The 27,961-nt window shown below is 37.2% G+C and overlaps 3 protein-coding genes across 3 annotated transcripts; all 3 read left to right on the top strand.

The window, feature by feature from the left end:
- The first annotated feature begins 244 nt into the window (after positions 1 to 244).
- LOC141910796 (isatin hydrolase-like) lies at positions 245 to 22,410 on the top strand. The gene is made up of 5 exons (XM_074801607.1): positions 245 to 286; positions 15,058 to 15,355; positions 17,360 to 17,642; positions 19,968 to 20,307; positions 22,232 to 22,410. Exons 2-5 carry the CDS (start codon positions 15,153 to 15,155, stop codon positions 22,408 to 22,410), a joined length of 1,005 nt encoding a protein of 334 aa, XP_074657708.1. The 5' UTR covers positions 245 to 286; positions 15,058 to 15,152.
- A 258-nt stretch (positions 22,411 to 22,668) lies between these two features.
- On the top strand, positions 22,669 to 23,747 carry LOC141910797 (low density lipoprotein receptor adapter protein 1-A-like). The gene has a single exon (XM_074801608.1). The coding sequence runs from the start codon at positions 22,669 to 22,671 to the stop codon at positions 23,455 to 23,457; it is 789 nt and encodes a 262-aa protein (XP_074657709.1). The 3' UTR covers positions 23,458 to 23,747.
- A 1,577-nt stretch (positions 23,748 to 25,324) lies between these two features.
- On the top strand, positions 25,325 to 26,619 carry LOC141911090 (proline-rich transmembrane protein 1-like). Its single transcript, XM_074802052.1, has 2 exons — positions 25,325 to 25,505; positions 25,708 to 26,619. The coding sequence occupies exons 1-2, from the start codon at positions 25,448 to 25,450 to the stop codon at positions 26,106 to 26,108; spliced, it is 459 nt and encodes a 152-aa protein (XP_074658153.1). The 5' UTR covers positions 25,325 to 25,447; the 3' UTR covers positions 26,109 to 26,619.
- The last annotated feature ends 1,342 nt before the right edge of the window (positions 26,620 to 27,961 follow it).

Genomic DNA, 27,961 nt, shown 5'->3' with positions numbered 1-27,961 from the left:
AATTTTGTTTTGTAATTTTTGTTTTCAATATTCAAACTCACGTCACAGATATTTAACTGCTATACATCTGCGAAACCGGATCAAAAGCAGTTTAAAAATAGATATGAGAAACATGTTAACATATGAAAAACAAGTATGAAAAATATATAAAAATGCGACTTAAATAATCTTAAAAACTCAACTTCTAAAAAATATATACGAGTCAGTTCATGCGCAAGTCTAGACTTTAAAACCAGTGATTTGAATAAAGCTGAACACACAAGAAACATTGCTGGGACAGAGAAAGGTAAGTGAACTGCCAACCAGCAGGTGGCGCTGTACATGAGTTAATCAGTGCCATATGTAATTCATTAACGCCTTTCTCTGATTTAATCTGTTCCAACAACAAAATAATTAACTCTACAATAAAGAGTTAATGGTTTCATTATTGCCTAATAGATTCTTTTCTGGAATGCAGCGGTGACGTCATCAATGTGTGTGTGAAGAGTGGGAGGGGATGGTAATTGTGGCTTGATAAAGGTTTTGAAGATATTTATCTACATAGAGTCAAGCGCCTATATTTACACTTGACAGTCCACGGAATGTTTGAATAGATTTCTACACCTACCTCGTTTAGGCTCTTGTTCTACTTGAACTCCCTTCACCGACTTGTTAATTCTCGTTTTCCAATTTGCCCAGGTTGCCGTGTTGCGACAGGTCACATTATCCACAGTAGAAGGAGCGTCATTTTTACCCTTATGCCGAGTATCCTTGGCTTGTTCTCCGAGTCGTACTACCGCCCGGGGTGACGGTGTCTGATGGACACGACTCGCTCCTATTGTCCAAAAGTTACGTTCGTGAGATCCCTGGGCACGAGCTGGACTGAATACATCCCTAGACACGCTACCAGTCCTGTGTATAGGGCCTGCTAAACTCGTATCATCCTGAATGTCCCTATCACGTCCGGGTTGTTGTATATTGTCTATATTCTCTGCTGTATTTGCCCTATATTTCTCTATCGTGTTATTTGTACCGCTGACAGCTTGAGCTAATTCAAATTCCGGAATGTTTTTTGAACTCGGTTCGCCACTACGAATCCCCTTAATGTCTTGATTAGAGCACTCTTCCCATTCAGGTTTTTCAACTGCCTTGTATTCGCTGTGATTGAAATTGTGTTTACTGTGGACGTCAGACCCATCCACATAATCAACTATTTTACATTCTAATCGTGATTGTGATTGTGATTGTAAGATGTGATCATCCTGACTTCTCTGAGGAATGGCCGTAATTCCAGCCGCCATCAGTGAGACATGAACTTCACGCGTTTTAGCATTCAAGTATTCGTTTTTAACCTGTTTATTGTAAGATCTAGTGAACGAAGCGCTTTCCTGACTCGGCAAGTTATTACCAGGTCCAGCTTTATCGTGATTCATTATGTCATCTTGTAACTGACAGGTTGAGTTAGTACTATTATCAACTGGGACACTGGACTGATCACTTGGACACTGGTATCTCTCTGCTCCATCCAGCTCAAGGCTCCTACCCCGCCTATTTCTAGGGGATTTTTCCCGACCGCGGTGGTCCGATACCTCGGGCACCATGTAATCTGCAAGTGTTGTCGGTTTTTGTATTGTCCTCCTATCCCGAATATCCACACCCTCAAGTCGAGCTAGTTTCGAAACTAGACTAATTTTACCGCCGGTAGGAGTAGACCGCTTAGGAAGCGGCTCCGCCGAATCGACAACTATCTTCGCATAGTCGACGATAGGTGGTGATACGTCACTAATTCCCCTCATGACGTCATCCTTCCAATTGGCGTCGATATCCAGGGTCGGAATTGACCTCAAGCCATTCCCCGATTCAGAGACGAACTTCTGAAGTCGGGAATTATCGTTTGAATTTGAGGTAGAATGCGTTGATTGGTTGTAATTGAGATGGCCTTTACGCGGGTATCTATCAGCATGTTCTATATTGAGCTGTTGGTCAGGATTAATATTTAACCCAGTTTGAGCAGCAGGATTAAGTAATACAGCAGCATTAAGTGTAATATGGCGGTTGTAGAGCGGTGAGATCGTACTCTTCAGTATACACGAGTGTCCACCGTCTGTCATCGGGTGAAGGTCACTCGGTAACGAAGAGACAAACAGCGGTTGAGTGAGATCACTATTCAACTGTGGAGACTCATCTAGATCCCAACATGGCGGAACATCCGATGCAATTTCCGGTTTCTCTATATTGCTAGTGACTTCCGGTTTTATATTTTCACTCGACGGTTCAGAAACAGATTTCTTCTTTTTAGTTTTTTTCTTTTTCCCGCCGCTGTTGTTGGTGGTTGATGGATGTGCTGACGTCATCGCGGTATTTGATTTCGGTTGTCTAGGGAGTGGAACCGGAAGTCTCGGTGAAGTCGTGACGGTTTTACCGATTTTTGCAGCGCTAATTGAATGGAATTGAGTTGAGGTCGTCGTTTCAGCGGACACGTCATCAACATCGCTTTTACTCGATGACCTATTTTCTTTTATGACGTCATCGTATTTCAATTCCGTTTGTGCGACATGAGTGCCATCTATAAACCGACGATGTTTCAATAAATCGCTCGAAACTTCGATTAAACGATCGACTGTTTTGATATCGACTTTCGACTCCTTCGCAGAACGCACCGGTGGAGACGGCTCCGATGGGGAGTGAACCCGTGGAGACTGCACCCGTGCGGACAGCTCTGACGGTCTGTGAACCCATTGAGACTGTCCCGGTAAGGACAGCTCCGGTGAGATTCGACCCGGTAGCTCAGCCAAACTTTCAGCATTTGTAACATTTTTAATGTTCAAAGTCCGAATTTCGCCACTAATTTCGTTTCCGCGAACCACGTAACTTGGTACTATTTCAACCGCATCGACAAGGTCAAAGCCGAGCAATGATTTCCGGTTGCGTCGACGTTTTTTACGTTTCGATATATCACTTGTTTCCGGTTGGTTATCGTCTTTCGGAGTGTAATTGAATAGCGGTTTGATGAACTGCGTCCATCCCCACAACAAACTGTACCAGCAAGCCCACCAGGCCCGCTTCCGCGTTCTCTGAAAAAAAATGAAAATTTATTAAATTTCATTAATTCTAACTTTTTGTATATTGTGGAACTAAACCGTGAACTGAATATGATATAGATATTCGAAAGAAACATTGCTCATCTAGTTATCACAGTTATCGCGTTATTAGTCATCGCAAAAACATATTAATATGTATGTATATAGTCGAATTGTCGACAGCAGCAGTAGATGACATCACGAGGACCGTTGTTGACCTCAATCCGGGTTCTATGCCGTGTCTACTTTAGACTAGACGCACGCAGTTTGATATCCGATAAATTTGAAAGGTTCTCTATGCCATATGCTCTCTCAAACTTCACAGGAGAGAGAGAGATGGGGGAGAGATTAGAGAGGGAGAGAGAGGGAGAGAGGCTAGTGAACTCGTAGTAATTGTACTAATCATCACGGTGGCCTTGTCACGGGGTTATTACTGATTCCATTTATGAGACAGATACATTTTTATAACAGTCAACCCTACTCAAGTCACTACTAAGTTAACCGAATTGGAGAGCGATATGAGAGTTGGTTTATCTTATTTAGACTACGGAAACTTGCCCGAGCGATGTACGGGTTGAGAGGATGGTGTGTATACCCATGGACGTAGTTATACGTCCATGGTATACCTAATTCATAGATTCAGACACATCAAAGTTGAACGGTTATCCCTGAATTGAACAGTTCCGACATTACTTAGGTAGAGCCAGCAGAATGAGCTATTTTCATCTTATCTTTGTAACAATTCATTTTCTCATATTATTAAATCCAAACAAAAGCTCGCTCTTCATATGAATCTGGTTAATCTTCTAAGTACTGTCTTTATGCTTACTGATCCAAAACCACACGTGATTAAAAACCAGGCGAGTATCTCAAATATCAGGCGAGAAAATCCTTTTCAATTCAACTCAATCTGTAATACATGTAAAAAATGTATAGAATAGTGGAGTTGTAGGAAACACTTGAAATAGTGTAAATATCGATTCAATAAAAGATCAGCTGCGCTCTTAATAAAATATGCTATATATAATACTATAAAAATATCGATTCCTGATATATTTTGAATATCAACATATGTAATACGTAGATACGATAAATTTTTTAATGGTGATTTTATATATCGATTTTAGTACTATTTTTATGAATATCATAGATAATTTATGTTCATAATGAAAATATTACATGTTTTTGATATATGGCAGACTTCACCAACACAGACCAAGATGGCTCTTTTGATTGGCTAGATTTCGACAAGATTAGAATTTGTCTTCAAGACTACTGAATTGACCTCGATGAGACCTACGAGCAAAAATTGCTCGTAGATGAGACTAAGAAAAAATTAGTATGTATGTGTGAGAGTGGAGTGTTCTGTAAGTATGGGTTGTGAGTATGGGTTGGTAACGAGGTCAGATAAGACAGGATATGGGCCACTAGGGCATGAATTTAGACACTTTTCACACCACGATTTACAGGGTACATCATTTGACAAAGTCGCAATAATATAGATAGTTGAACGCCCTATAACCGATACCGAAGCCAAAATTAAAGATGAGATTTTATCAGTCAGGAAAACTGTTTTAAATCTTTAAACTATATTGCTAATGGATCTCATTCTATGCGATTTTCATAGACTTCAGAATAGTGAATACAGTTCAGTTTCATAACTGTCACTGTATAAATACATTAAAGGCTGTTCACATATTTAATGCTCGGGTGACACATGGTAAACTGTGTTAGCGGGCTACCACGTACAATTAATAAAACACATATACAATACATGCGTATAGTACAACGAGTTGGCAGGCGACCATGACTAGATAGATGGAGTGACAAATACAATTCTTTTTTCATTTACTATGAACAAGTCTTTCCTCACTTTACCCACGAGTATTTTGCGTGCGGGTAACCCAGAACAATGATTCCTGCGTTTTATTTGTCACTGATTTTCATTAAACGATTTTTTATACAGAATCATCAACAAGTGCCCAAAATGTCTAAGGAAACGAACGTAGATGATACGAGAGTTTTTTGAAATTCAAAACCGCATGTCATAAAATACTATACAAAAACTGAACAAATGTAACATTCATCATTGATGAAATTATTTTCTACCTGCTTTAATTTATTGGACCTGAGAATTTTTGTATTTGATGATTTGCTTGTTGTGAAGGAAATGATGCCCGAGGTGTTGTCACAGTTACCCCGTGTAGTCCTCCTGCCTCTCGTTGTTGCGTACTCTGCACCCAGAGAAGGAGCAATTTCCTCGATTCTGTCTGCGACAAAACTTTGCAGTATTTGTCAGTTTCCGTTACAATGAAAACGTGGACATAGAACTTTACAAAAAAGTGACTTGTTGGTGGAATGACCCAGATTTTCAACACTTTTTACTTCCTAATATTTCCTACGCCTTTAAGAAGGAGAAAACCATAGAACAAGTTTCTTTTGATTTCTTCACAACAGATTCCTTGAATAGATTCCTTTTCTAGCGCTGAGACGTTGTCACTATATGGTTAAATATGGCTTTTCATATTAGATATAGATCCAAAATTAACTATGTTTTTATGGGTTTCGCTGTAGTGTATCTTATATAGTAATGATGTGGCGGTGGCTTGTATTTCTATTCTGTCAGAATTGGGGTCAATAGTGGTCGTCGATATCGCTAGCTATAAGCAATCGGAATGGGTTAGGAAATTATACGTCGTAGCTTGGCTCATCGGGCTGTATGTAACCTTTGATTTTCTATCTTGAATACATTATGGGTAACAAGAATGACGGCTATCTTTGTTTTTCATTCCGTGATGGAATTCGTCTTGTCTAAATACTACATATCTATACAGCTACCACAAACAGAATTCCTCCTACCTGTTGCTTTTTTCTCGCAGTAACACTTTCATCTTTCGACGGTGACCTTGACCTGACGGCGTCGCGTCTGCGTTTAGGGCCGTCGACCATGAACGAGCAAGATGTCTGCCAGCTCCGACCGAGAACGACGACTAGAAATCCTAGAAACGGTATCTCTATCCATGGTACTAGTAACGCCTCGAAAAACGGTAGTTTTTGATGTGAGAAAACGCTGTAGAAAATAGCTCTACTTCTGTAGCCGTATTGCATCATTTTATTGTCTATTGCTCCTCGGTACCGGCGGTGGCGGCGGCGGTGTGTACGTATTCCTCCTAGTTTACACAGATCGGTCGATCGAACGGGATTATACATTATAACCTACAGCAGCCAGGCAGGCAGCCGGTTTTTCCCGCCGCGCACGTGCACGTAAAATACAAAGATCAATCGGACGGAAATCTCGTCGGAGGCGCCGGAGGGGAGAAATACCAAGCGATAGGAAAGTCGAACCGTCTCCTCTGACGTCGTTATTCATTTCGCCAGTAACATGAACGTATTCAAAATTATCACAACACCTTAGTTTTTTTCTAATGATTCATATGATCTCAATGACATATACGTATGTATACATAACACTGGTTCTGGCCACGGAGTTTCCTTCGGAGTTACAAAGTGTCCTAGCGTCAATTTAATTCACAATATTGGCGGCCCGCACTAATCAGAGGAAGCATTTGGTAACAATCACCCGTTATTAAAATCCGTCGCATAAGAATTTTCAACAATCATGTTTCCAGCTGCATTCATTTAAACACTATAGGTAATCAAGTATACTATGTCGGTCCTATAGGCCTACCTCATTAAAATAAGGCAGTACCTCGTGCGATCACCTGTAGACAACCCAACCTGAAATAGTAACGAATTCCGGGTATATTGCCGGATATAGTCTATGAATAGTGACAAATATCACGATCTTTACTTTGTGTTTTACACTTTTTACGACATTCTATCACAAATTTCCACGACGAATATGCATTATGTTCACGACGAGTTTTAACGGTGGTGAGAGAATAGAATCCGAAAATACCAAAACAAAAACCAAAAACCGGATACATATGGCGTATGATATATTCAATACTGACATAGAGCACAAAATAAATAAAAACTACGTAGGCCTATATTCATTATCATCGAACTAAGCGCTAGTGTAAAGCGTGTCAGTGGATATAAATATATATATATATATATTATATATATATATATATATATATATATATATATATATATAATATATATATATATATATATATATATATATATATATATATATATATATATATATATATATATATATATATATATATATATATATATATATATATATATATATATATATATACGCATATACTGTTTGCGGTAAACGTTGTTTTTACAAGTGAAATTTTCAGAAATTAATATCTATCTGTACAGCATACATTGCGTTATCATAATATATGCTTTATATCATAATACACATAACATGTTAATATCGTGTATGACTAAGTTATGTGCGGTTTAGACCTGAATTCGTCCGACAAATGGTTTGATATATTGTTGACCCTCTTGAAACCTCACTTATACGAAAATGTAATAGTTTTGCTTTTGCTGTTTTGCTCCAGTAAATAAGTTATTTCGCGTTGGTGGTCTTTATGCTCTAAACAATGCGTAAAACGGCCATTCTGTGAGACATCTTATCAAAGAACGTAAAAGTTTTAATTTAATCTAAGAATACCCAGAAAATCAAAACGAATCCAGTTTCACAGTTGTGGATTTTAAAAAGATGACGCAAGCGCTAATTTGAAAACTATAGGTAAATTCTAATGCAGAACTTACCGTGAAACTAAATGCAGATCCTGACTGTGGAACTTGGCCCAAAACTTTGGAACTGAGTCCACAACTGTGGGACTAGTTGAACTGTGTAACTGATCCCTGAACTGTAAGACTTTATCTGGAACACTGTGGTACTGTGACCATTATTTTAGAACTGGATCCAGGCCTCTGGAACTGGGTCCAGAACTGTGGGACTGGGCCTTGTACTGTGGAACTGGGTGCAGAAATTTACAACTGGATCCAGACCTATGGAACTGGGTCCTGAACTGCGGAACTGTGCCCTGAATTGTAGAACTCTGCCCTGAACTGGTTTCAATAGTGTGGAACTAGGTGCATTTCTTTTTTATATTGGGCAGGCGTGAGTGTATCGATTATATTCAATCAAAAACTCGGCATTTATATTTTTCATTTCACTGTTATCTTAAAGTGAAAACAATAAATTTAATTTAATTCTATCAACATACGTGATCACACTACTCTCTCTTTCTCTCTCTTTTTACCCTACGTCGCTTTTCTTTCCTCATCTCCACCGAAAAACCAGTTTTTAATGGCTCGTGCAAATAACCTCTAATTCTCAATCTATTCTACGCAGGCGGCATCTGACGGAATGTAGCGGTGGAGAAGACAATGATTTCTACGCGTTGCGCCTCAGTTTACGCAATTTACTTTATGTTGCTTGGGGAGGGAGATTATAAATGAACTAATGTGATGAATAAATATGAACTAGATCATCTTTAAATTTCTTATCTTCGAATTCTTGACGTCCTATTATTTCCTTTTTCTAGATTATTTTCGGAGTGCATACCTCAAAAAAGAATTTGCCATTAGATGATCGGTTCATGGGTGCATCCGATCAATTTTCAGAATAATTTCTTATTGGATTTTTGGGACTTCTTCATTCCTCATTATTCACAACCAGGGCGCGTGATGATCAAGACAAACATTTGAGCGTCAGCTGTTGCTCGGTTTTTGTATAGCGTGCCTGATTACAGCGGTATTCGAAAAACGCCTAATGAAAAACACCGAATCGGAAAACGCATAACGCCTAATTCAAGTAACATCCAAGAAATTGACCTAAATCCCTACGTGAACTATGTACACAACGCTACATAGTTCACGTCGGAGTGCGTGGAGCGCCGCCTGTTCCATCTTCGTTTCTACTGTCTTTGGTTACGCAGGCTTATCTGTGTTATTATTTCATATTAAGACAGAGTATTATGATAATAAAAGACATCATTTTATGGAACATATAGTTTATTATTTTTGTTCAAGGAAGTTCAGGGGCTGGACATTATTTAGTCTCTCATTGGTTCGGTAGGTTCGGAAGATTAGCGTGGTTGTGAACATTTTTGGAGGATAATTTTGAGAATGGCTATTTTATCAGTCTCTGTGTGCGTTGTACCTACGAGCGAAGGTTGTACCATATTTATGCATTCCGGTTTCAAAATTCAAGAAAGCCGGTTTATAACCGCGGCGTTTGTTTTCGCGTTATCATAGAAGTGTAAACTGTTTCAGTTTACACTTCTATGGCGTTATGTGATTGATCGCTTGCACGGCGGACATTCTATCATCATCCTATAATGAAGTTTATTAGAGTAGTAGTCTCGTTTCGTGAAGCGTAAAACACATGTATTTTCAAACTGTTCCGTTGATGAGTTGGATTGTGAGTCTCAGTAGATGGTGCAATTACGAAATTAGGTCATTTTCTAGGAATTAGGCGTTATGCGTTTTCCCATACGGTGTATTTCATTAGGCGTTTTTCGAGTACCGCTGATTACAGAGACGCCGATGACCTCAATTCAATTCAATAGATTTATTTGCATAGAATAGAATACAACATGTAAACATATATACAATCTATACAGGCCTAGCAAAGCCAGAAAGGCCTCTTAACGCTAGCACCCATTCAAAAAATCAAACAAAGTACCGTAACAAAAATATACACAAATTATACAAATATAATTAACAATATGACTCAGCAGAATGTGGATGCGTAATTTTTATGTGATTGGTTAATAGTTATACAGTTTGGGGATTCGATAATCTTAAATAACAGTTATAGCAGTTCAAAAAGTTAGGTTACTATAAGTGGAGATGAGATAGGTCTTTAACATACATTTAACGGATGATTTACTTGGAAGGTCGATAACGTTACTAATTGGTAATGTTCCCCATATATAAGCAAGATATTCTTTCGGTGATTTTGTTTCTTTAAAATGTGGGTTTGTAAGTAAATTTGGCGTACCATATAATGTAAATATACATATATCAAATTATCGTGTTCACTTAAATAAGCTTATTTCTTTTTAACTAATAACCAAGTTTGTTCTGTGGTGATCTCTGAGTTGGGTTATTTCACTAAGATATCCACTAATCGTTCCTTTTGATTATCAGGATTACCCTGAAGTTTCTCTCATGAAATAATGGTTTTGATTTTTTCCTGAGTTGACACGTTCTCAATAATCAAAATGAGTTGATGGGACATTTTTTCCTACCCTACAAATGGGACATTTTTTCCGGGGACATTTTTTCCCTGGGACATTTTTACCTACATTCGAAGAATAGTTGTGGTCGAAGTGAATGCTTTTAATTATTAGGTAATTTGTTGAGAGAAGATCTGCAGTAAAAAAGTTTTTGAAGTATTTTGGAGGGTTGTTTTTGAGTGTGTCATAGATGAAAAGAGAGGCTTTAAGTGTGTAGAGATCATTTATTTTGAGAAGATTAAGTTGTTTGAAGAGTGGTTCAGAGTGGGCAGTAAAGTTAGACTTAGTAATAATTCGAGTTATTTGTTTTTGAAGTAAAAGACATTTATGCGTGTGTGGTGAGTGACCCCATGATAATATACCATAGTTTAAGTGAGGAAGGACAAGTGCACTGTAGATTAGGATGAGGTGATTTTGATTTAGAATTTGACTGCATTTATAGATGATACCCAGGCCTTGTGAAATTCGTTTGTGAATTTTTTCTATGTGGGGTTTCCAGTTCAGGTTTTCTTGTAAAATAATGCCTAAAAAATTAATGTGGTCTACTCTACTTATCTCTTTACCTTTAATAAAGAGTTTTAGGGGATTTCTCAATGCATTACTAATGAAAGGCTTACGTTGACTAGAGTGGAATAGGATAAATTTGTTTTTTTTCATGTTGAGAGATAGTATGTTAGCAAGTTACCAATTGTGAAGAGAGTCTAAATCCTTATTAACTTTTGTTAGAAGAGAATTGATGTCCCTGTCATAACGCCAACCCTGTAGTGTCGTCTGCAAAAAGAACTAAGTCTTAGTTAGGTGTTGAAATGTACAAGTCATTGATATAAACGAGGAATAATAATGGCCCGAGGAAAGAACCTTGAGGTACTCCACATGAAATCTCAAGAACAGATGAATTAACCGTTTGAAAAGAAACATATTGGTGTCTGTTTGATAAAAAGGAGGACAACCAATTAAGAGCAGTTCCTCGTATACGGTAGTGCTGAAGCTTATGAATAAGAATATCATGGTTGAGCGTGTCAAAAGCTTTTGAAAGATCAAGAAAGATTCCAATTGACCAGTATTTGTTGTTGATAGCTGTGGATATACGCTCAGTTAATTCCATAATGGCATGTACAGTTGAGTGGCCCTTTCGGAAACCATATTGAGATGAGGAAAGCTTGTTGTCTAAGTAGCTTATTAATCTATCATGCATGAGCATTTCATAAACCTTTGACAGAGAGTATGATAAAGATATTGGTCTATAGTTTTCTAAGCTCGATTTATCCCCTGTTTTGTGAAGTGGAATTATTTTTGATATTTTGAGTGAGTTTGGAAATATACCTAATTTAAATGATTGGTTTATAAGATTAGTTAGCGGGGAGGAAATTAGTAAGATAATTTGTTGTAGCAGAAATGTGGATAGCAAGTCATCGCCGTAACTGTGTTTCGACTTAAGACTGTTAACCGTGCGAATAACTTCCAATTCTGTGACTGGCGTGAGAAAAAAATTAGTATTGTGCCTAAATGTACGATTTAGATAGTCAATGTATGACTGCGTTGGAGTAGGTAATTTTCTGGCAAGATTTGGCCCTATGTTGTTGTACTGTTTGTTGAATGAGTTAGTGATTAAATGAGGGCCCGAGATTTCTGAATGTAGGTAAAAATGTCCCGGAAAAAATGTCCCCGGAAAAAATGTCCCAGGAAAAAATGTCCCAGGGAAAAAATGTCCCCGGAAAAAATGTCCCATTTGTAGGGTAGGAAAACATGTCCCATCAACTCATTTTGCTTATTGAGAACGTGTCAACTCAGTAAAAAATCAAAACCAAACTTCAGGGTAATCCTGATAATCAAAAGGAACGATTAGTGGATATCTTAGTGAAATAACCCAACTCAGAGATCACCACAGAACAAACTTGGTTATTAGTTAAAAAGAAATAAGCCTTATTTTCAAGTGAACACGATAATTTGGTATATGTTTATTTACATTATATGGTACGCCAAATTTAAGAAGATTTTACAATCCAATTGAATGCACGGTTGCTAAATTAAATGAATGTAGGTAAAAATCCCCCGGTAAAAATCCCCCCGGTAAATATCCCCCCGGTAAAAATCCGACAAGGTAAAAATCCCCCCAGGTAAAAATCCCCCCGGTAAAAATCCCCCCTAGGTAAAAATCCCCCCCTGGTAAAAATCCCCCCATATCCACTTTTCTATAAAACTAGAGTAGAAAAGATTAACTTTTTTCAACATTATTTAGGAATACATAAGTACATTAGATAAAATCAAAGAAGTTAATAACTGTAAACTAGATAATTCCGCGACTAGATAATTCTTAAGTTATAATTATTCAACAGTGACCACTCCTAATTAGCCACTTTAGTTTAAATGACCAATTTCAATCAACTGACTCGTACCCTTAGAATAAGTATTTTGTCTCTACAGTAATTATTCTTAAATCATCTTAGGGGTTATCACTCCAGTGCCCAAAAAATCAAAGAAGTTAATAACTGTAAATCAAATGGGTTGGCTCCGTGACTAAATAACTCTTAAGTAATAATTATTAATTAAAGATCAAAGAAGTAACTCAACTCCTCAACCCGACAGCTTGATGTGGAATTCACTGAATTACCAAGTTGTTAATAATAGACTGGGACATTTTTTCCTACTTTACAAATGGGACAATTTTTCCGGGGACATTTTTTCCAGGGACATTTTTTCCCTGGGACATTTTTTCCGGGACATTTTTTCCCGGGACATTTTTTCCCGGGACATTTTTACCGTATACCGAGATCTCTTCATTGTTAATGTTGAAGGTGTGGATAATGTCAGACTTATTGTTAGTTTTACCGATGATAGTTTTGAGAATGTTCCAGGTTTTTTAAATATTCCCATTTGAAAGAGAAAGTGCTTTTTGAAAATGGAGTTTCTTCGAAAGTTTAATTATCTCATTGAGTTTATTGCGATATTTTTTAAAGAGAAAGAGTTCGACTTGTTCGAAGAGTTCAACTCTCGTTGGAAGAGTGATAAGGGGTTTGAAGGAATTTCCAACCATCAATTCAAAGAATTGGGAACTATAGTTTTCCTCATTACACTTAAGAAGATCTATATTGAAGTCACCGCAGATAATCATTTCCTGATTTTTGTTTTTTAATTTTGTGAGAGTTTGTTTAAATTTAGTAATGAAGTCAGATAAGTTGCTATTCGGGGGTATACACTGAGCCAATGATCTTATAATCTTTTCTGAATTTACTTCTCCAAACTTTCACGAATTTCCACTGGAAGATATCATCCTTGCAGGATGTTAAATCATTCATTATAGAGTATTGAAGGTTCCTACATATAAAAAGACCTATCCCACCTCCATGAGCATTACGACAGAAGGCTTCAAAATTGTATGAATCTAAATTAATGGCAGAAGTCATTTCGGAATCTAATTTGGTCTCTTGAAGAGAAACAACATCAAAATGAAAGTTGCACTTAGATTGGAGCAAATATAAGAAAGTTGATAAGTCCTCAAGTTTACTTCTTAAACCGTTGCAGTTCCAATTCAAAATTTTAAGGTTACTGGTTCCTCATGATTTTTTTCTGGAGTTCAATGGTATCAATTAAGGCATCTAATTCATAATAAGGAGAGGGCGTAAAATTGAAAATGTCATCGTTGATATCATTTTGAGATGCAGCTAAATCAATTTGGTTTACAACTGAGTTGAGGTCAAGTGGCTGAGTCATTATTATATAATTTCAATCTTAGAGGTGGTGACACTTATTAGCACTAATTAACACGTAAAATAAACAAAAATAGTCACCGAGTGAGCAATTAGTAGAGTACTGTAGAAGCAGCCCCAGGCTGGGGAATAATTGATATATAACAAAGGCTTAATTACAGAGGCATAAACACTATACAAGCAAGGGAGCACAACAATTTGCTAACAAATTTGAACTTGAACTTGAACAATGACAGTCCATTGTCCTCAATTCATCTCTCTGCCTACAGAGACGCGGGTGACCTCGCGGGGAATCTAATAGTAGAGATTACTGCGATGCTCCATTGGCTGTTGCTTGTTTTTCTACAGAGACGCAGGTGACCTCAATTCGCCTCCGCCTGGGGAATCTAATAGTGGAGCTTACTATATGTATTCGAGCTCACCACAGCGCCACTTCCTTAAAAAGAAAAACGTGCCAATCCATTCTTCTAAGAATCACCGGGATTTAATGAATCGTCATGATTTTTTGTATATTTTTCTAGCATATCTGAACCTCGGGTTCCCAGGGCGAATCCCTACTAAAGCTGGACTACATCGAAGTACCGATGACGTTTGCCGAAAGCCATTACCGCTCTCTGCAAAATACGTCCGTTACCGTAGTCCAACTGAATTTTTAACGAATGTAACACTATTTATCAATGAAGCGACCAAATAATATACGTTTTTTTATGCGATAGGGTGACATGGATTCAGCGTGTTTAGGAATAAATTCTATGGATCAGCAAAATTGATATTATAATCAGCGTTTCAGCGATTCGGCGATGTTCGAACAATGGTAGTCCCACAATTTAAGCATAATATCATGCAATTCGCTGGAGGGGCTTATATATATATATATATATATATATATATATATATATATATATATATATATATATATATATATATATATATATATATATATATATATATATATATATATATATATATATATATATACATATATTCTCTACTTGAAGGCTCTATCGATGCGTGGTAACTAGATAAAGGGTTGACGGATTACATTTTGTCGGTACTGGTGCTATAAATGCGTCTCAAACATTAACAATTAAACTTGTTTTCCATAAGGGTCAGGTGTGAAAATTCGGTATAAGAACAGACCGAATTTACCAGTAGAATAACGGCGACCGAAACAGTCGAGAGAAGATTGTGACTTGGTAAAAATGACGGCTAATATCATGCAAGGTGTAGTTGTCAGCGTGTTATGGTTGATGTGGTCGGCTCCAGTCAGCGGCGTCGTCTCCTCTACGCACAAATGTAACATGGTCGATTTAACGCACGAGCTGTCCAATGATTCTCTGCAATTTCCGACAAATCCCTATTTCCAGTTTTTGATCGGTGTTAGAGAACAATTCCCCAATTACTGGTACGTATTGTAATAGTCGACGTTTGCTGTTGAGATACAGTAGAAGTAATTGCAAAATCAGGGTTTCAGGTCAGGGTACGAGAGTATGACTCATCACACTTTTTAATTTTACTTATAAAATGGGAGAGAGTGAACACCAAACAAGAAAAAATGATGTTAATAAAAATCAATATTATTGTACATGTTGTAAAAAATACATTGATAAATCTAATAAATCTCATCATGAAAAATCTGCAAATCATAAAAATAATGTTATTGATTTTGAGATACCAGAAAATCCCAATGAAAGAAAAGAACAATTAGAAAATATGAAAAAAAAAGATGAAATTAAAGGTGATGTTTGTAATGAATTTATAAGTAAAAGGAATTATGATAGACATCTTGAATCACAAAAACATCAACAAAATTTCAGTTAAAATAATACAGAATATCTTGATGATAAATCTCAAGTAAAAAAATCTATTTCAAATAAACCTTATATGGAAAATGTTAGAAATTATATTGATTTGCTAGAAATAAAAGATGCGATTGAAATTTTAGAAACATTACTAATTAGGGGGTTTATAATTTTCATCATGTTTTTTCATATGTCTTGCCATATTACTTTGTAATTCATTGCAAATTTCACACTCTATCTTCTTAACCATGTATTTAGGACAAATTTCATTGAAATTATTTTCTGTGGGGTTCGAGGTAATTTTCTAAAGCAATAAATGGTAAAATTAAAAGAATATAGAATATATGTTGATTCTAGAAAGACTTACAAAGTAAAAGTAATTGAAGGTATAGCAAATAGAATATTTAGCCAAGGAATGAGAATGATAGATCAATGGGTAGAAATTAAAAAACAAAAAAAATAAAAATCATCTGAAAATTGTAATATCAATCAAATTGATTATTATACTGGCAATAAATTTGAACAACTGGTGATGACTTATTACATGGTTCTGGGAAAAAATTACAAAATACAAAAGATGGAATAGAATTATTCATGAAAAAGAAAAAAGGAGTCGATAATTATAAAATGCATATTTATGTACATTCTGATGCTGATTAAGTATAACAAATCCACAATTACATAGTATTCAATATTGATAATATAAAAATAATATTAATGACATATAAATGGGAGATAAAAACTCTCTTAATCCTAAAGTACAATATTTAAGAAATTCATATTATAATCCTGAGAGTTCAGTAGCCTATTCTTCTGTAAAAAAATATATGGTGCCAAGTAAATAAGATAAATCAAATAATAAACAGTTAAAGACAATTTAGATAATTGTATTAAAATAGCAATTGATATTTATAAAGGAACAAATACATTCCTTATTATAGATGATAGTGATTCAAAAATTAGTGAAAGTGAATTATGTTATTTAGCTTTTTCTGATATAGACATTTTGGAATAACAACGTGGGTTTTAAATCAAAAATATAATTCAATTGTCAAAGATTGTAGAGAAAACATTTGATTTTTAGTATTATTCTATAATAAAGATAGAAAATCAATGAAAAATGCACTTGAGGAAAATGATATTATTCCACATGATTTATATAATGAATACATGGATAAATTGAAAAATAATAACAGATCAAAATTATTATTTAGATAACAACACCCATTTAAATATGAATTCAACTCAACTAGCTTGTTAATCCAGTATATTTTAGTCACATTCTAGTTAAATTTTTGTTGTTGGTAGTTGCAACAAAAATCAAATACAATTCAACAAAAAATAAATAAAAACAATAATAATTCAACTAGCCTGTTAAATCTAGTATATTTTTAGTAACATTCTAGTTAAATTTTAGTTGTAACAACTATCTTTTTTGTTATATAAATGGGAGGTGAAAAGACTATAAAATCTAAAAATAGTGATGATTTGGGAATAAATAGAAACAAAATTAACCCCAGATGATGGAGCTGATCATTTTGTATTGCATGCTGTGTATTGCGTATTGTGTATTGTATTTTGTTTTGCGTATTGTGTATTGTATGTAGGTACGAGTCAAATACTTTCTCGTCACCCGAACACCTGGGAACTCACTTAGACTCACCGGCTCACTTTTACAAAGACGCGTGGCGGGTGCACGAGATACCGGTAGATAGACTGATTGGACCACTCGTGAAAATCGATATCACTCGCAGAGCTGCTGAAAACCCAAACGTGGCCGTCACTGTGGACGATCTACTAAACTGGGAACGGAAACACGGTCAGATAAAGAAAGGCTCAATCGTGATTATGGATTCTGGTTGGGCAGACTTTTGGCCTGATCGACTAAAGGTAACCCCCCCCCCCCCAAACAACAAATACAAAGAGATCAAACTTTGATTGATCCGAACAGGGGGCCCGTTTTGAACTTGCAACTAGTATACCGAAGCCAATGAGGCCATTTCGACATTGACCAGTGGTTGAATGAGGTTGTCGCAAATCTTTTTCAGCAACACTTCCCCTGAATCCTTGCCTCCATCCTTCTCCCTCAAACCAAAGGCCGGTTCCATTTTGGTTCTACAGCCAATCTTACAAGTCAAGACCAGTCAAGCTCATTTTGGTTCTATAGCCAATCCAACAACTTAAAACCAGTGTAAGCTTATTTTGGTTTTAAAGCCAATCTAACTTTAGGACCAGTCTGAGCTCAATTTGATTCTATAATAAATCTAACAATTCTACATCATTCCTAAGCTCAAGCAATCTGAACAAACAATCTAAGACCAGCCTAAGCTCATCTTGGTTCAATCTATAACCGATCTTATAACTTGCGACCGGTCTTAAGATTTAGGGTCACTCTGACTCAAGCCTCAACTATCGACTGGCCCCTGTGTAATAGGAAGTGTCGTAAGGCCTTTTTAATAACCCGAAGTACGGATTTTTCAAGAAAAATAGGGAGTGAAAAATAATGAAAATAAGAATCTTTTTCATAATCGGCGTTTTAAAATGAAAGGGAACAGGGAAAAAATTAGAATATCGGTACCTTGGAAGGGCTGCAGAACAAATTAAAAAGAAGTGAAAGTTGGGATGAATTAAGATAACCATGAATTCTGGAAGTGACCAGATTGAAAGAAAACCGGACATAACAAAAAGGTTTTGAAAAACTTCGATAAACACACGAACAACTAGAAAAATTAGTTTTTTTCGATTCGATGATTTTTGCAGAATTTCGGGAGACGGATCCGTACCCAAAGTAATACTTCTATTCAGATGATTTCAATGTTAGCCACCGCCGTTAGCGGCGCTAGTGTTGGGTAACCTACCTCAAAGGCAAAATGCATTGAATTGTGGGTGACTTTCCTAGAACTACATCTAGACAGAGATCCCCTTCTCTTGCAAACTCCAAATTCTAGAAGGTTCCAGTGTTTTATTTTTTTTGGAGATGATCAAAACTATATTTTGAATTGGTTTCGTAGCTCTATTTGACAATTTTATCGGAGAAGTCTAATCAATCACATGATAATCTATGCAACACGTATACTCGCTTGCCGCAGCTTCGTGATAGAATATGAAAGGACCTAAATCAAAAGTTTATGATAATAATTTATATATTTATGATAATACGGATATGACAGTTCCAATATACTGAATAATTTGACTGCGGGCACTAATTCGGTTAGTGCGACCCGATATACAAAATATCTGATAATAATGACCGTATAGTGCTGCCATCATTGTCTTGTTATTGCATTGCTGATTTATCTTATTTAATGTAATTTTTTGAGGAATCAAAGGCATATAACAGTACATTCGTGTTGTTCAATCTGTAAACGATTTTTCTCTCGTTCAATAGTAGTTTCAGAATTCAAATTGTGGCGCCCTATTTACTGTATTTTGCGCCGCTATCATTGATAAAAATTTTATTTCTTTGTTATGCTTCCGGTCACTGTCCGGGCAGTTGATATTGAGTCTTGTGATCTGACGTGTAGCTGGTGGCTGTTTTTTCCTTGATTCGTTAGATTTATGTCTCAACCGTTCTGTAAGTTTTATATTTTCGACCGTATTCACTATTCACTCATTGTAAATTAATGGCTCATTTTCCTTATATATTTGAGAATCTAGAATTCAATTATTTCGAACATTGAAGCTTTTTCATTATAGGCAATTTCTGATTGTCATTTAGAGCATTCATTCTTTGTATTTTTTATAGAAACAGCTTGGTATGTTGCGTAAATAAACGGCTCGTTTAGACCACAGACAATTTGTTGTGGAATCTTTTCTGGCTGCTACACATCATGTACTGAAAAATAAATTAAATAATTTAAATACTTCAATCTTCAGTGACCGGTGGCTCTTTATGGTTTACAGTTCGTTAATTTCGTTAAATTCTACTCACACTGTCGATTTCGGACGATTTTCTTCTCATTTCCCCTTTGACCTAGGTGACCGAACACTAGCGCACCTAGTGGTGGCGGCAAACATTCAAATCATCTGAATAGAAGTATTAGAAGAGACCTAATGGTCTTTTTTCCATAAAGCTGCATCATTATTTCATTCTGTACCGTCTTAATGAGAACTTGTAAATGTTTTAATATTCTGCCTCTATTATATCTTATTATATATTAATATCTTTGAGTATTTTTATATCTTGGGTATTTGAATATGTTGTATTTTCGGTAGACGTTCGGTGATACGGATGTAACAAACTGGAAAGCGCAAGACGGAACGTCCAAACTTCGTTATCCCGGATGGAGTATCGAGGCTATTGATTGGCTGTTGAAGAATCGTTTGCCATTCGGTATCGGTGTTGACACGCCCTCACTGGACCCGGGATCCAGTACTCTATTCCCAGTACACGTTAAAACCGGCTCGTATAACGTGTACGGTCTAGAGAACGTGGCTAATCTGAAACTGGTTCGGGAATCTGGAGCTGTAGCCGTCGTCATGCCAATTAAGATACGAGGAGGCAGTGGCGCCCCCGTGCGGATCGTTGCACTGAACGGCCGTTGTGATCTAACAGGTAGTGTAACTGCAATTGCAGCGCACCCTATTGTATTATTCATTACCTTGTTAGTTATTGTCAGTTTGTAAAATTCGTTATACTTTTGATTATCTTGTAAGTCGTAGTTTGACTATGCGTGAAAAAACATGCACCAAATTTTGAATAAATTATTTTTTTCTATTTGTGCGAAATCCGTTCTGTTGTTAGTAATCGGTGGGTTCCTTTTCGCGAAGCTTTTCGAGTGTACATGCGTCATCGAATCCGTGCTTCTAGGTGGTTGGTGGGTTCGAATCCTAGAAACGCAAGAGTTTAAACGCTTTTTCTAGTTTATACAAAACATTTTTGCATTATAACACTGCCGAAATATAAAAACCACACATTATAAGTACGCGTGCATCGCCGCAGAGTGTCGTTATTGTCGATTTTTATGGTCTGCAGCTGCTGGTGTATATGATACGTATTTACGTGCATATCAGTCGCGTCCCACGAGCAGCATCTGGTGCGTGTCAATGCGTCATTAAGCGTTCGTGCGGGAACACATGGGATATTCACTACCTCTCGCAATAACACTACCATACTACGCTATAATGATTCGGATAACTCCCTCTATCGGCTCAATTTGTCGACGTAACGTGTGTACTGTGGCTAGAGAAATATTTAAGGATAAGTGAATCGGTAAAACTTGTATCTTATCATCAATACTATTCTATCCTCAACACTATTCGAACTGCTATTTTTGTGGTTAAGGTTTTAGAAATTTGGGGCGGATCCAGCGCTATATCTTGAAGGTGTTCCTTAATTTAAAGGGCACTTATCTTTTCAAAGATCTGACAAGTCTCGACGGTGTTCTGGAACCCTAGAAACACCCCTGGATCCGCCTCATTGTAACGAAAGCCAAGCCTAAAGTATGATGCACGTATCTATTATATGGTAGGGGAGATTGAGGTCAATCCGACAATTCTTATGTCTGCGCTTAAAATCCTTATTTTGAGCCCATGTACTATAGAAACGGTTATTGGCGACTTATTTCACTTTTCCATTTTTACATTTTCACACTTTAATTAAGTAATTTCACCGGTTTTAAGGCTGAATTTGTAAGATATTAGATGTTTAACATATCCACGCTGTGTAATGTTACACTACGTATGTATGGCCACTTCAAACCGCATATACTCAGTAATACACGCAATGAAAGCCTTCTCTGCTCGAGGTATAAATTTCACTTCAAATCGATACCAATGGTTTAGAGCCTTTTGTACAGATGGAAATTATCAATTAATTTCCCTGGGAATGAATTCATATATGAAGGGTATCAGAGGTAACGATACACAACACAATATAGTGATTAGTGAACATTATATACGCTATATTCAGAATATAAGTAAGATATAAGCAGAACTCTTTTCCAAAATTATGATATATATAATCCTACAATAAGCAGCGAGCAAGAATGTTTCCTTCAGTTATTGGTTTATTTTCGACTAGTTTCCTTACTTTCATCGTCAGGAATTATAAGTAGACCTATCCTGGACTCTGTTTCTATTCCTGCGACTACATATTATCGTTACAACGCGGATAGACAATGTGTCATGAATTGTCTGATGTTAGGACCACTCCTGATCCTGGGTTTTGGGAAGAGTGTTGTGTTTATATTGAGTTTAGAAACTGATGTACGCATGTATTGGAAATTTGATAAGATTTCGATGTATATATTCAGCAAAAATATCTGAGCATATTACTGCCTCTATTAACTGTTTCTTTGAAAGACTTTAAGGTAAAATTTATACATAACTCGTATGGGTACACCTTGCAATGGTTCGATAACATAAATTCATTCATCTTCAAGTGTTTGTAATGGCTACAATAATATAGAATAGGCCTATTAAAAGAAGAGCTCTCTCAAAACGGCAGTGGCATTCATAATATAATTTTCAATCTCCAGGTCAAGTGACACCGGAAACCCACCCAACTCATACCGGTTACCTGTCCCACCAGACGTCTCCGCGTGACAACGAACATCATTACAACCACGCGACACATACGAAACTCGATCATTCTGATGCGGGTTCTGATTTCAGAATGAATAGTCCTGGTTACATGGATATAGAAGGCTCATTATAGCTCTCAGACTTCGTACGAGTACACCTTTCAGTTACGAGAAATCTTTATGGGTTCATACGAGACACCTTAGAGTTCATACAAGACACACTTCATGCGGGTACACGCTTTTTGTTCGTACGAGAAGACCGTAAGGTGATACGAACACAACTTAGATTTCATACGAGTACACTTTAGGGTTCACGAGTACATCTTGGAGTTAAGACATTAAATACGAGTAGTTAACCCTCTATTTGCGAATCGCGCGAAAACTGGGATGACATGTTTAACTGGCGCGGTACAATCATATTCAGCGAGGACGATCCTGAATTCCAGGTTCGATTTCTCGGATACACGGATACATTAGTCAGTAGCGGTAAGGGGTGTACGAAGCTGCCCGTCCAGAAGTTAGTCGACTCGCTTGCGACGACTGATGAGCGCAGCCTTCGTAAAGCTGTCATAACGGTGAATACAAGCGGTTTATTTCTACGCGAGAAACATTCGAAACACGCTATGACTGATAAATTCGATATTCGATATATATCCTATTGCAGTGCAGATACTGACATCCACCCGAAACTGTTCTCATGGGTCTATAATAATAAAGCTGAACAGCAGATGCAGTGTTACGCGGTTTACTGTAGTTCGTCTGAAAAAGCGAATATGTTAGCGCTCGAGTTGTCCAGAGCGTTTCACGTAGCGTATACTGACTGGAAACTCAATAAAACTCGTCAAGAACGCCAGAAAAACACTCGTATCCGCCAGAGGACGCTTTCAACGGAGAGTAGCGCCTCTAGCGACGGAAAGGGGAAACTCAACCGATCGTCGAGTGATCCCGTGACGTATGGTATCGATAGCGAGACGGAGAGGACCGGCGGTCACTTGATGATGGACGATTCGACGGTTGGGTTCGAATCCGCTAACTTGCTGAGCGATTTGAACATAACGGATGAAGAGTGTGACGACTGCGGTAGCGTCGAGAATAACGCGGCCGTCCTCGGCGGCAACGAGGAACTGCTCGGCGGCATCGAGAATAATCCGGCAGTGCGCGACGCCGCTGAAACTAAATAAACTTCTCACATTTCTCTCAAAATTATTATAGTTTTGTAAAGGGGTAGCTGACTCCATGCTGTCATTGTCTGTGAAATATCGGCTCTAGTAAGAACAGTTTTAATGTCGCCACAACTTATGTATTCTAACTGCTACGCCGTGGCTTCTTGTATTTGACCTTCAACTCACTTGGCCTTCACAGTATATCACTCAGAGTCACCTAATGCGACCGATCGAAATATGTTATGTGAAAAAAATATAACTTGATTAAAGTTCTGAGGCTAATGGTGGATATATTTTATGATTTCACTCTTCACTCTTTCACTCTGGAATCTCATTACGAATAAAATATGATTGAATGACTTACATGCATTTCTTATTCTGTGAAGTAAATCGAAGTCTAGAAGAAGTAAATTCATTTGAGTAGTTCCGAACAATTGTAGTCGTTGTTTCTACAGTTCCCGCGCGTGCGTAGAATAAACGCAATATATTGCAAGATTCTATCGGTTTTCTCTCAACAATGAGTTTCCATTTCAATTACCAACAATCCCGTTACCTATAGCAACCATCCATTACCCGATTTTCCATTAGACACGTATTTCAAAATAGATAATGAGTTCAATCATTATAGCTATTAATCACATTTAGCCCAGGCCATATTCGGAAAATTGTTGAAATACCTAGCCCAGTAGTGCGTGACTTTAAGCTAAACCTAATTAAGTGAAATATATACTATTTGACGGCAAACAATTGCGCTCATTAAACCAAAATAATCCTAGCGGTTATGGAACGCGATAATGAAAAAAATATGAGCGCTGCACCGACATTTTTTTGCAACGTTATAGCGTCCCGACATAAGACTTTATATTTTACAGCGACGTTATACTTTAATGCATTTGCGACGACGCAAGTTATTTCCGAAAATCACCACCAGGTGGCACTGCAAATGTTCATTCAATTGAATTGAATTGAATTAAATTGCAATTTTCGAAGAAACATAACCGGAAAATCCGGACTGTGTATGTGTATTTGGCGCGTCTGTATAAATCATGGAGATGGAAGGTATTCTGGTTAGTCTTAGCCTTCCACACCTGGTTGATAGATTCCAGGAGGAAAATGTAATTCAATTGAATTCAATCAACATCTGCAGTGCCACTTGGTGGTGATTTTCGGAAATAACTTACGTAGTCTCACAAACTTACGTCGTCACAAAAACTAACGTCGACGCAAAAACTTACGTCGTCGCAAATGCATTAAAGTATTTCGTCGCTGTAAAAATACAAATTCTTATGTCGGGACGCTATAACGTTGCAAAAAACATACGTCGCGGCAGCGCTCATATTTTTTTCATTAACATGCGACCTCCAGCGTGCTAACCAAGTAATGATCGGCGTGTAAGTTTGTCTGGTCACTTGTGGTTACCAATGACCAGTCAGGTGTAGTGACTGGTGACCAGTCAGGTTTGGTGAGCGATGACCAGTCAAGTATGGTGACTGGTGACCAATCGGGTGAAGTGACTGGCGATCAGCCAGATTGGGTGGATCTATTCACTACAGTACTAACTATCACTATCTGAGATTATACAGCCCAGGGGCAATTCAGTTTCTAATTTCACGAAGGGCACTAAACCCCAAGACAGGTATCTTTTATAGATACCACGTATTAAAATAATTTTGTTGAAAAGAAAATGGGGCATTGGACTTGAATTTGTTTGTCTTATATTAAATCAATCAAAAGCTCTATACACATGTATGTACCGGGTATATAGCCTCTACGTGCAGTGATATATATACCACTCATACAACACCGGATCATGTGTGTTATCAGGTAGTAAAATAATGCTCCATTATTTTCAAATCGTTATCTTATCATCACTAGGCTACGGGTATGACGTACTCAGATGTATGCACGATCTTCAATTGCAACGGTCATATTTTATCTGAAAGAAAACTGCGTCGCAAATTGACTCTATATAAGAATTGTTTAGCAATACCGAGAGTTATAAGTGAATATGGAAGGTCAGGCGGCACCTCCCCCGTACGACTTCGGATCTGCTGATCCTCAAAAAGGTGAGTGATTCTGTTATCCCATTCTCCCTACAGGGATTGAGGGATAACCCCATCCCAACATTCGGCCCGATGAGTCAATGTCAGGTATAGGTCCTAGTGACTAGTAGTCATGTAGTCAGTAAAAAACTCTATCTTATCCCATCATTCTCCTATAATATGTCTTACCTATTGATATATGTCAACCTTTTTTTATCTCTTATAGGACTACCAAACCAGCAATACTTTCCGCAGGCCCATCCTGGTTATGGCTACCACCAGTCAGTGCCCGAAGCGACTACCGTTGTTGTAACGCAGCAACCAGCCGCCACCCCATATGTTCCGGTCAGTGATCATCTTGGCTTTGCTATCTGTACTATGTTATGTTGCTGTTTGCCGTTTGGTATTGTTGGGTTGATTAAAGCTATGGACGCGCGAGATGCTTCCGCTAGAGGTGACCGCATCGTGGCCGCTGCCAGGTCTCATGAGGCTAAAAACTGGTGTGTCGCTGGACTCATAACTGGTTTATGTTGTCATATGATTTGGATTGTACTATTGATTCTATATATAGCTGGAGTGATTGTAGCCTACAATGGCTCAAATAAACCCTACAACCCGTACAATTAACACATTCTACGTGTTTCAAAATAAATATATTCAATATTTGTTACGATTAACAGCCACCATTTTTAATATTTGGAACTTTTAACCGAGTGAAATAAATCGTTTTACTCGTCTAAATCTAAAATGAGTCATATAGATGAGCTATTGCGAGGGATCGATGTTTTGGATATAAATGTGACAATACCATTGACCGCCATTTTGAATATTGATGAGACATGGTGAGGTACGGTCGTTAAGAATATTGATTAGCCATGGTGAGTGATGGTCATTGTGAATATTAATAAGACACAGTCGGTTTCAGTCAAGTTTCTCTGTATGTTATTGTGTAATTGATGAAATAAACCCAGCTGTGTGTATGATGCAGTGTCGTGTATTTTGATTTAAGTGTTTCGTTTTAAGTTGGACGCAGTTTTAGTGGTGCATGAAATATCATTAGATGTACGCACTTGCATGTGAAATTGAACAATTCGTGTTTTTGTCGAATAAATGGTAATTAGTAATATGATCTAGAAAAGCTTCATTTTTCATTCTTTTCCACTCACATCAATATGATGATTCTATATTAAGATTAATATTCAATATTAAGACAAATGAATCCTTAATTATGATAATTATGTCCTTCAAACTTAATTATTTCTAATCCAAACCTCTTTTCTAGACATGACGAGGGCGGGCTATTTTTTTGTTTATGAGTTTATTTTTTTGAAATTAAAAAGTGGAAATCAACTAATATTTTCCAAACAGACGAGGGCGGAAGGTTTTTTCTTTTAAAAATCCATATGAGGGCCGGAGTTTTCCAGAGACTCGATCCATAGTAGGTTAAGTGGACAGAACCAAGACATTTAATTTTGTTTATTTCCATTGTCAAAAACATCCAAAATTCAAAATTTTAAGCAAATGCAGTATAAAATGGCATACAAGAGACACACCCAGGGTCACATGCCCAATCATTTTGTGAATAGCTGGGAATGTCATCCTTATCATCATGGAACACTGTGCTGATTTCTCTTGATTGACTGGTTAATTAGGACACAAGGGCACAACTTACTGAAGGTCTCGTCTATCCGATTAGTTTGACCATGGACGTATACGTCCATGGTTTGACTTGCTCCAGTTCATCATAAGAAAATAACTAGGGGTCCAGAGAAACCATGCCCACCTGGAAGTGGTTTCAAATGCTCAACAATCTAACAATTTCAATATTCAACGCCCCCATCCAATGACCTTGAAAAAAATTTCAATGACCTTGAAACTCACCACAATTGTAGGCCATGTCAGCAGCTACGATTTTGAAATTGATTGTGGTAACAAAATATGCCAAGTTACCACTATAATATGGAAATACTAAGTTATTCTACTATTCAAAGCCCCCTGGTGACCATATGCAAAGCCCAATGACTTTGAAACTAACAATAATCATAGATCATGTCATGAGCTACAACTTTTCAATTGATCATGGTAACAAGATATGCCTCGGTACCAATATAATAAGGGAATACTATGTTATTGTATTGTTCAACGCCACCTGGCGGCCATATACAAAAACTAATGACCTTGAATCTCACCACAATTATAGACCATGTCATGAGCTAGAACTTTCCAATTAAGATAGTGGTAACAAAATATGCCTATGTAAGAATATAATATGGAAATACTAAGTTATTGAATTGTTCAACGCCCCATGGTGGCCATATACAAAACCAATGACCTTGAAACTCACCACAATCACAGAACATGTCAGCAGCTACGATTTTGTAATCGATTGCGGTAACAAACTATGCCTAGTTACTAATATAATATGGAAATATTAAGTTATTCTAGTATTCAACGCCCCCTGGTGACCATATGCAAAGACC

This window comes from Tubulanus polymorphus, chromosome 9 (genome assembly GCF_964204645.1).
Source record: "Tubulanus polymorphus chromosome 9, tnTubPoly1.2, whole genome shotgun sequence".
Classification (NCBI taxonomy): Eukaryota; Metazoa; Nemertea; class Palaeonemertea; order Tubulaniformes; family Tubulanidae; genus Tubulanus; species Tubulanus polymorphus.
This window is presented reverse-complemented; position numbering and strand designations above follow the sequence as displayed.